Raw genomic sequence first — 10,837 nt, 5'->3', positions numbered from 1 at the left:
GTATACTGTTAACAGTACAATACAGTATGTTCATGTCATCTTCAGTGTAGGTACTTAAGTCTGATACTGTTTTGAGTATATGAGTATTGAGATAAACACATTGGTTTGTTTCCCCATTGCATTTGTGTTCTATGCCCCAAATGAAAATGTCAAGGGCTCTTTCGAAGAGTGTGCAGTTGGCAAGTGGAAAGATCTATTTATTTGGACTTTGTGTTCAATGCTGTGATGCAACATTTTTGGATACATTTATATAGTTTTGAATGAAGTGTTTACTTTTGCATAAAAAAACGACGTTATGCATTATATATGTTTTTGGTTTTGTGTGTAGAGAGAGGAGAGGGCCTTTGTTTCAGAAATTGTGGTTTAACAATTTAAAAAACTGTAAGTTGTGTTTACTTGATAACTAAACTCCCAACAATGCTAATATGAAAGACATCCCCAGACACACGTTAAGACTGAAATACTCTTTATTATTTGAGAAATATGTTCCACAAAATAAGTAGAATTTACTACTTAACAATCATTGTAAACAATTCAGAATCTATGAATGTGCAAATATTGGTAATTTCAAAGGTTCAACTTGCTGGACAAAAGATGTCTTCTACTTCTAAATCCATTCTCACTGTGAGTTACAATACCCATACTACCATATATTTAGTATGCCAGAAAAAGATTTTGATAGATAATATGTCAAATCCAGTATGACAGAAATACCAGGATGTTTCACTACATCCGGTCGCATTTCGCAGTATGCAAGCCATCATGCTTTTATGGCTATTCTGACCCACAATCCTTTGCCATGTTATGAGGAAGTAGTGTCTCACAATTGAAAGCAAACTGCAGTATGCACTTTGTAAGGGCAGCTGCAGTATGTATTAAAAGTAAAAAGAAAAAGTATGCGATTTGTATTGTAGCTTCTGTGTTTGTGTACTGGCGGTTTCAAGTTTCCACATCACACTTGTGTAAGTTGACCCGAAATCTTGCTCTACGTACACAAATTCAACTCAGATTTAAGTTTAGCACGGATTTTAGCAGGCTAATATCTGCAACTGATGGTAAAACAATCTGACACATTTTATGCAACTAAACAAAATTCCTTCAATATTATAGTAATATATAATTAATCTGCTTACCTTGTTAAATGGAGATTTAATCAAAATCATCTCCCATTTAAATCAAAGAAACGGTATAGGTAAAAGGTATTAGTTAAGAAAACACAAACGTTCTCCCTCCAGCAAAGCCTTTTATCACTGAATTGTTTTGGAGCAGGTCTCACCGCCCCACCCTGGGTAACACTTGCACTGAAACTCAGACTTCAGGAACGCTACCTCGCGTGTTGTCATCTGTCCTATAACGCTGTAGTTCTGCCGTCTGCCTGGTTTCTTCTCAGACACCACCTTCCACGCGGCAGGTTCCAGGTGGAGGTAGACCTCCGAGGTCGGGTTCCTCCTCTGGCATCTTCCCTGAGAGGAACAAATGGCCTGGCTGCAAAGAACGGCCGCCGACGTTACGTTCACCAGGTAAGGACCCAGAGTGTCGTCGATGTAGGATCTGATAGTATTACAAATGGCCTAAAAGAAGGAAAGAAGCAAGTTTGAGGAAATTATTTAGCCTTAAAAAAAAAGAAACTATATATTTGTGTTCCATGTTTAAAAGGTGCATATATTCAGTATGGAGTGACATTGGAAGAACGATTCTAACGCATGAACAATAAAGTAATGCACAATTTAAATAGTTGTAAAGAAACTTTTTTTTTTTAACTCTGAGGAAGGAGGTAAATTTCCAAAATATATTGGTAAAATAAAATGTACTAAAAGGGGTCAAGTTGCTGTTCTTATCTTTAAATTGCCTAACTGTAAGAACACGCACCATCAAAATTAAAACATGTCGCACAGCTCTGCTCCAGTACACTAAGCTTTAGGTTTAAGTCATTTTTTTGGTCTATCTTGCCCTCAACAAAACAACATCACCATCATTTTTTCAGAACATTTTTCAGAAAATACTCGTGTATGGTTTCATGGTATTTCATGGTATCAGAACCAAGAAAGTGAAGAGCGGATCACCTTGACAGCCATCCAATCGATCTCGGTAACTGTTGGCCTACCTGAGATTTGGAGAGGGTATGGTCGCCCCAAAGCACCACCCCGGCAGATCCTAAAGCAGCACTCTCTCCGATGGTGTAGACCAGGTGCTCCTGCAGGAGGACAACACAAGAGGAAAGGCAGAACGTTCAGACCAAACCGGGACAATCCCAAAAGTGCATGGAGTTAAAACATCTGCCACTTACCTGAGAGAGGAAATCTAACGTGTATGTGTAAACGATGCGAGCGTACGGGAACACAGGCGGTGCTGATGGAGTCAGCCGAGCCCCTACTCTCATGGCCTCCATGATGCGGTGGTGGGTGTAGAGGAGCACCTCTCTGTCGAGGTGTCGCAGCTCGAGGCTGAGGTAGATGTCAGGATAAAGAGCAGAGGAGATGTTCCACAACCACGACAGCTCGTCGTTCCACTTTAGCTCTGCAGGAAGACACTCCCCCGTGTAGTTTGTGCTTTTGTCACTGTAGTAGTTGTAGCAGTTGGGAAAACCATAATAACCCCACAGCCCATTTGGTCTCTCCTGCTGCCCGAGTTTCAGCGTTTCCTCCATGAACTCCCTCCCAGCTTTCTCAAACTCCACCCGAGCTGCAGCTTCGACCTGCGCAGGGCTCCAGTCGGGATGCCTGGACCTCACCAGTTCTTTTGATCCCACCCAGTACACCTGCTTACTGTCCCAGTTTCTGTCCCATACAGGTCTCCAGCTCTCCCAGTCCACCACAGCCAGACCCTGAAAATCCTCGTCAGGGATCCAGGTGCGGATATTTTCAGAGGCCACTCTGAGGTGTTCATCGAGACTGCCGTTCTGCGGCACACCGCCATTGACAGCCACCGCTTGACTGGTGTACCTGGGATACAGGCCGAGCTTTTCAGAGTAAAAGATGGTTATGTTTTCGCCCATAAAGGTCTGGTTCTCGTTCTGGACGATGCTGAACGTGCCCAAGTCGAGGTCCACGCCATATTGAGAGAGACAGCTGGCAGTAGGAGCGTTCCACACAGTGAGGAAAGGCACATGGGAAAAAGGTGATGTTGGAAACTGCAGCCCTGAAACAAGGCTGATCAGGTTTAAGAAAAGCGGCACCTCATGATGAAAGGAACTCATCCCTGCAAAAAAGGAAAACACAGCACTGCTGATATCCAGGAGTACAGAAACGCCCAGTGCTTCTCTTTTTGGACCACTAACTTTGTTGTCCTGTTCATGTCAGTCAAATCAGTGAGTATGACTTTGTAATTTACTTTTTGTTAAAATCTTAAATCATTTTACCATTATCTGTGAATTCAATTAAACTATTTGTGATAACTAAGCTAACTAATTGTTTGCGTAACATTAACACAGGTAATTAGTATCAATTTGATGTTAACAAAGTTAGCTAGCTTCTCCTGCAGTCAAAGGTGGCGATGCAATTTACTATATTAAAATGTGTGTGCTTGAACTGCCACCATATTATACACAAGATAACTATTGTGTCATAACATATGAATAAAGCTTAAATCTTGGTTTACTGTCGTCTGTTGTCACTTTTTGTGTCTTTACAGTCTGTGGTCTTTGCTGTGAATTGAGAAAAAAAGAGTATAAAAGGTGAAGGTTCCAGTATTCCAGGAGCCAATCAAAGCAGTGGGCGGTTAGTATCATGCCAGGACATTGCAAACATTCAACAAATACGTGATGCAACTGATGTTTGTAAGATCAAAACTCAAAGCAAATTAGTAGTTGTTGTTTTTTTCAGAATCTGTATAAGTCAGTTATTTATTTGTCTATAAATCCATCATGGTTTCCCAGATAACCACAAATGTTGATGTGGTGAAGCTACATGGAACTAAAGCATTAATGTAGTGTGACACAATGATTTTGGACAAAATGACAAACAGTAACTTACCTATTTAACAACTGGATGAGGATTTCGCTTTGCAAGACTACTTTGTGGTCTGAACGTGAAGAGAAAATCCACCAGCAGTCTTATGATCTGAATCACACATGCATGTGAAAGGAATGGGGGAGGAACAAAAGTGAGCACTTTCAACCAACCAATCAGAAGCGAGCAAATGTTTTCAAACAACCAACCAGAAGTGTGCACAGAATCTCTGACAGCCAATAACAGGACCTATGCAGATCATTTTAAGGAGCAGATTTAAAGTCACAGGCAAATTAAAAGTCTGAACACAGTTTCCAGCTTGTTTGAAAAAAATAAAAAAGTAACTGAAAATAAGCAGTTTACTGAAGAGACTTGACCTGGAAAGGCAATATAGTTCTACTCAAAATAGCTGTCAAGCAAGCCATGGTGAACTCTTCCTCCTGCCAATTTAAATGCATGCCTTGCTCGACTCTTAAAAGCAGTAAAAATAACTCTTGGCTTAACGGCACCCTACAATTACATGGGGAGGGGGCAGCAGCCTGCAAAATGTGTCCCTCCCTGAGGACTCGCTGGCTTTGCCTCCCTTAGTGGACAAAGACAATTTGCCTCCCCTTAATGGACAATGATGACATGTTTCCCCCACCAGATGCTTGTCTTTTATTGATTGCAAACAGCAGAGTCAAACCTCTGTTATCTGAATACCAAATTCAGTTCAAGGATGGATTTTAAAAGGCTAATATTCGTCTATACAGCATTAAATGGTATACATCTATGATTTACTTGTACGCTATGAAGCATCCAGACCCCTCAGGTCATCTGGGACAAGCAGTGTTCCCAGTATCAGTTTCAAAACCAAGCAAGGTGAAGCAGCGTTTACTTTCTATGCTCAGCATCTGTAGAACAAGCTTCCTGAATACCTGAGGTCTGATGAAACCGTCGGCTCGTTTAAATCAGGCCTTAAAATATTGTTTACGGTGGCTTTTCAATAAATTGGACACATACTGTTAGCTTTCATTTTAAAAAGCAATTTATTCCTAATTTTACTTATTTGTTTGTGCTCATTTTCTGTTTGTGTTTTCATTGCCTTATAAATGCAGTTTTCATGGTTTCTTAAAGTCTTGTTTGATATATTTGTATGCCTCTGTAAAGCACTTTAAGTTATATTATATATATTTATATATTATATACATTGCCTTGCCTTCAAAGTTTTCTCTCCCCTCTACATTGTGTTATGTAAATCTTAAGAGAAATTACACATGGACATTAACAAAGTTTATTTACTTGGACAAACGTCAAAGTTGAGAAAACAGCATAAAAAGAGAGGTGGTCGTGTAAGTGAAATTGTGGAACATACAAAGTGTCAGCATTTGCTTTTTAGATTCTGATGTAAAATAGCTTCTGAAATACAGAAAATACTTTTTTTTTTTAAGAGAAAACTAGTAGTCATGTTTTGGACACAAAAATAAAAAAAACATCATACAAAACACCTAAAAATACATTCAAATAAATAGTAATACTGTATTTGCCTCCAGAAAAACATCAGATGTCAGAGGTCATGTTGAAAAAAGATCAGGCACTTCAAATACATTGTGCTATTACCAGACTTAAGTGCATCGATTCCACTTTCACCACACACCTGCTGACATACATTAACGTGTTCCTCACATTCCCAACAAACGTCCTCTCTATGAGAAACGTGGAATTTGACACCTTGGGAAACAGTGACCGAGAGGAAACTGAGAGCAAAATGTAAACACGGTCATTTCCAGCGAGCCCTCCATTGTTTAAAAAAAGATTAAAAGTTCTTAAACAAATATAACTTTGCAACTCCCACAGTGTTTCTTTCACAATTTCACTTTGTGTCATCCATATTTTACAGCAATTAAAAGAAGAAAAAAAAAGGACACTCCTCACGTGTTCATCTCGTATGCTCCAGTATTGAGACGTATAAAACGCAGCCGTGTCTACAGTATGTATGGTGTGTTAACAGAGGAGCAGAGAAACAATCAGTAAGATGACACATTGCAGTGCCGACGTCGTGATTTGAGATGCCGCGCCTCTTTGGTGCAGAGGGTCTGTCTGATCGCAGCCCTCTCCCTGATAGCCGCTGTAGCACTGGCACTGAAACTGGGTTCGAAAGCTTCTCTTCTCTTCTTCGCCGAGCTCACCGGCGACCGCCGGCTTACCACGCTGCGTGAAGATAGTGTGGCTGACAGGGTTCAGATGCAGGTAAACATGGCTGTCTGGATTTCGGCGCAGGCAGCGGCCGTGAGAAGCGCACAGCGTCTGGCTGCATAGCTCTGCTGCCGTGGAGACGTTGAGGAGGTATTGACTCAGCGGACCCCGCAGATACGAATCCAGGTCAGAGCAGCTGTTCTGGAGAGGACAAAGGAAGAGAAAACAGTCATCACTCACTTCAAGAGTCACAATAAGACAGGTCTGCACTGTCGGCCTTTCACACAAAACCTGCCTGTGTTTAAGCATACATTGATCAGGGGTGTGACTTTTAAAGTATTTCAACAGCTTTCTGTGTAACATTCAGTGGTAGAAGAAGTATTTAAGGCCCTCTTTCAGAGGTTTAACAAACTCTGAGTCTAACCCTGAAATCTGAGTTGACTAACCATGAGATGGGAAACTGGAGACTTTTCGGTTCCTGAATAGCAGAGTTTGTTCAATCAACCCCGAGTTTGTTTACTCTGACTTGAGCTCGTGCTTGGTGAATGAAAGAAGCCATCATCAATAAGGCATAAGTACCACGACTCACCACGGCAGCAGGTAAACAAAAGGCAGAGCCTCCATTTGAATCCAGTGGATGTAGAAATATGAATGCATGTATATGTGGAGTGGACACATTTGTCTTGCCTGAGTCAGAGCGGGGAAAAGTGTCATTAAGTTAACACAAAGTTTTATTGAGTATTGTCCATTAAATTCAACATTTGCCAGACTTACATTTCCTTAATAGAGGATAAAGTGTCTGTCTGACTGTGTATTAGGCTGTGGCCTACATTACACTTTAAATATATTTGTCCAGCTTTAATCAGACGGGGACTAAACACAGCAACTGAAGATGAAAAATATAGTTGGAGAGCGAAAAAAATATATAGATCAAAAGACACGTGATAGTAAGCTCACAATCTGATCCAGTAATAAAGTGTTTGGTATACAGTGGATTTTAAGTGTTAGACATCCATTTGTATCTCTGCTCAACAGCATTCAGTTGCTTTATTTCAGCTACTTGAAGAAAGGTAGTACATTTAAACACCGAAAAGCTGCTAAAACATGTTCAGACGCATACGCAGCCAGCCTATTCAGCCAGCTGCACCACAATCCTGCTCACTCAGAAATATTAACATTTAATCTCCAATATTACGGGAATTACGTTCTATCGGTGGCAGCTGACATCGACTGTGTGCACAGTTAGAGCTTTATACATTTATATAAAAGAGAACTTCCACTCACAACAAGTAGAACATGCAGAGGTTTTTATTCTGAGCTGAGGGTGACTTGACGCTGTGTAAGAAGATGGATGGAAATGTATATATTTATAATATCAAAAGAGGAGGATGACCCTAGTGATTTGTGTTTGTCATCATAAAAAGTAGAATAGTTTAGAGGAGCTGCATCTCCAATGAATGCCTGTCTATCCTGCACATTCCTAAGAAGTGTTCGGTCATTCTCTGTGAGTAATTATTTTAGGATGACGTTCATCCCGGCCACCATAAACTATTGTCTCATTGTCTTCAGTTTGAGTGAAATGCGAGATATGCTGCAGCAACTGGTTCTTCATAACTGGCTGGTTTTATGATCTCCTGTGGATCTGAGAACATCCACTGGAGTTCTGAGGAATAATTGTTAGTTATCAGATGACACATCACTGACAGCAGCAGCAGAGTCTCTTACCAGATGATGATGTTTATGGTCAAATCTGTAAGTAGTGTCTGAGTGAATAATAATGTTTGTTTTATAATTAGCGTGCAGATGCTTACTCTGCTGCTTGCATAAGCTGCATCTCCCCATATGATGATACCAGCTGCTCCCAAAGCCACGCTTTCCCCGATGGTGGAGACGAGGTCGGTCTGTGAAAGACAATACAGCACTTTAAACCCCCCGTCGCATTCAACCTCATAGAAAGACACAGGAAAAATACAGTGTTCAGTATCACTATGACAGGGTCAGGATGTTAGTGGGGCTACTGTGTGTGAAGCGCTGCACTAGCTTATCAGTTCATTCTTCCATAAGGAAACGGTCTATAGGGAGCTAGCGAGATTTTTCAACTTGACCAACACCCTTCCTGCGCACTCAACATAAATGAGAGGTATTTGGATGTCTGTCTGTCAGCTCCCAGAACAGGAAAGGACTGTGGCTGCCGATAAGGAAAAGCAGAGCTATAGCGCCATGCACTGATCTCAGAGAGAGAGAGAGAGAGAGAGAGAGAGCTACATGGTCACTGAGAGTTAAATCTTGGAACAAAAAGTCTATGTCCTCTGCTTCCTAAATGTTATCATAAATCATTATCATACATGGCCAAACCCGCACAGCAACACATTAGTCATTTTAAACGTCATCAGATTGGTAAAGTATGAAAGAAATGTTTCAGGAATGGCTGGCAGTGTTTCTAAAGTGGGAGTATCACCTCTGTCAGCTGTTCCAGGGAGTTGGTGTATGTGGGCCGGGTGTACACAAAGACAGGACGTGCCAACCCATCGCCTGATGAGGCCAGGCGCATCCCCTCCTTCACTCGGTTCCGGACAAACTGACGTCCAGAGTCTGAGGAACGCAGCACGGTGGCCATGTAGATGGAGGGGAAGAGGGCCGTGCTCTCAGTCCACAGCCACTTCAGCTGCTCGTTGCGGGCCACCTCCACATCGGGACAGCGGCCCGTGTAGTTCTCCAGAGTGCGCCTGTAGTCGTGGTTGTAGCAGTCGGGGAACAGGTAGAAACCCCACAGCTGGTTGGGCCTCAGGTTCTTGGCATTCCTCAGCGTCTCCAGCATGAACTTCCTGGCAGACATCTCAAACTCCTGCTGGGCCACTTTCGCCACCTGCTCCGGAGGCCAAGTGGGGTTCTTCTGACGCACCAACTCACGAGAATGTCGGCGGTACACATCTTTGGTTTCCCAGTTACGTATCCAGAGTGGCCGCCACTCCTCCCAGTCAATAATGGCCAGACCCTTGGCCCCTGGTTCCCTTATGTACTTCTGCACCCCCTCCGGCATCTTCTCCAGGTGCTTGGTAAGACTGGCCACCTGCGGCAGCCCCCCGTTCATCGCCGATTCGTCTGATTTAAAGTAGGGGTACAGGCCCAAGCGTTCCCCGTAGAAGATGGTGAGGTTCTGCCTAACAAAGCCCTCATTGGGAGAGGCCACAATCTGGAAAAGGTCCAGCTGAAAGTGAATACCATGCCGCGGGGCACAGTCCTCAGTCGGGGCGTTCCAAGCGAGGAGCAGAGGCTTTTGTGAGTACAATGGCCATCTCGTGGGTTTCAGCCCCAAAGCACAGAGGCAGTCCCATAGCAGCACGATCAGCAGCAGTACTCTCCAGTCAGGCAGATTCCAGTACAACATGTCTTCAGATGTGAATGGACAGATGGGACCGTCGCTCTCTGCTCTACAAGTTTCAGAGGAGATGGAAATTGAGTCTCTTCAAATAAGCGGCAGTCGGTACATTCCTTCATTAAGTTAGCTACTCAAAAAGTTAAAAAATTAAAGTCTTTATTGTTAATATTTAATTCCAGCAATGCTTTAAAGAAAATCAATGCTTCAATCACAGATTATGAGGCTGCGTAGATAATGGCAACAACCTTTAGATGTTTTTTGTTTTTATGTATTTAAAGCATCATAGGTATTTGAGTGTTACATTTATATCAACTGACAGAAAGTGACGTTTTACCGGTGTGCACTATTATAATAAATGTTTAAAACACAGCCTTGTAAAATAATCAGAAAATAAAAATCGAGTTAGTTTTAGTCTTTATTTATATATATTTTTTAAATTGTTTTTAAAAAAGCATCCTTTAACGCTACATAGTTATATATGCAGACTAATGCTCTCCCAACCCGTTCTGTTATAGTTAGTATAAGCTGGCTTCAATTAAATGACAGTTGGGGTATTTTTTGAGCAATGAATGACGTTAAAGCAAAGTGAATCAGTCTCTCTGCAGCTGGACAAACTTACCTTTGCTCGCAAACTGAGGAAGCATTCCAAAAAACCAGAAGCTTGCGACTTCAAGCCGCGTTTCTTGTGTCGCCTCACAAGAAATTGGACAAATTCAAAATAAACATTGCCTTTAAGTAAGAAAATGACGAGGAGGTGACTTTACAAAGTCATGCGTAGTACGGTCGGTATATCTTCTAACTTATGCTGCCTGTTGTTGGAGTGAAGAGAAGTTGCCCCCCTGCGATGTTGTCAGTCGAAACTCTGCTGCCTCGCGAGCCAAACCACTTTCAGGATGTTCCATTCATGTGGAGAAATCGGGGGGGGGGAGTGGCGAAACCAACCGGACATCCCAGCGACTCCGTTAGCGTGTCGTGTGTTACAGCGACGTGCTTCTTCGCCGAAGCTCTGCTCTTAACTTCGGGTATAACTTCTGTGAAGCTACACTTGGATTTAATCCTACTGTTTTTATTTCTCTAATAGATCTGTCCAAGAAGTCCACCACGGACGCCGTGAAACAGATACACTGTAAAGAGCAATGTCAAGACTCATAGAAGGTCACAGCGGGCCATTAGCCACATCCCTAAAAATACGATCATGCCCACAAATGACCACTGTGTTCCCGTCATCTACGTTGTAATCAGATATAGCTTATGAATGATATGACATTTAGGAATTATGTGAACACTTTACTCTGGTTTGAAAACTTGAGGAGTATTTATTTGCTTTAAAGTAAGA

General features: G+C 42.1%; 1 protein-coding gene across 1 annotated transcript; it reads right to left on the bottom strand.

Annotated features, from left to right (window-relative positions):
- Nucleotides 1-556: 556 nt before the first annotated feature.
- LOC306715828 (hyaluronidase-2-like) lies at nt 557-10,261 on the bottom strand. Its single transcript, XM_079186308.1, has 7 exons — nt 10,121-10,261; nt 8,581-9,553; nt 7,934-8,023; nt 5,933-6,323; nt 2,288-3,198; nt 2,105-2,194; nt 557-1,571 (listed from the first exon to the last, which is right to left on the bottom strand). The coding sequence occupies exons 2-7, from the start codon at nt 9,508-9,510 to the stop codon at nt 1,248-1,250; spliced, it is 2,736 nt and encodes a 911-aa protein (XP_079042434.1). The 5' UTR covers nt 9,511-9,553; nt 10,121-10,261; the 3' UTR covers nt 557-1,247.
- Nucleotides 10,262-10,837: the final 576 nt, after the last annotated feature.

This window comes from Pholis gunnellus (assembly GCF_910591455.1).
Source record: "Pholis gunnellus genome assembly, chromosome: 3".
NCBI classification, from domain to species: Eukaryota; Metazoa; Chordata; class Actinopteri; order Perciformes; family Pholidae; genus Pholis; species Pholis gunnellus.
The sequence above is the reverse complement of the archived record's forward strand: the minus strand, read 5'-3'. Positions and strand labels throughout refer to the sequence as shown.

Bases quoted from the DNA above. Each gene is read 5' to 3' on its own strand.
- LOC306715828 (XM_079186308.1), bottom strand. From the start codon at position 9,510: ATGTTGTACTGGAATCTGCCTGACTGGAGAGTACTGCTGCTGATCGTG. The intron at 8,024-8,580 runs GTGATACTCCCA...TGTCTTTCACAG, and splicing joins CCCTGGAACAGCTGACAGAG to ACCGACCTCGTCTCCACCAT. The intron at 3,199-5,932 runs AACACACCATAC...CCTTTTTTGCAG, and splicing joins TGTTTCTCTGCTCCTCTGTT to GGATGAGTTCCTTTCATCAT.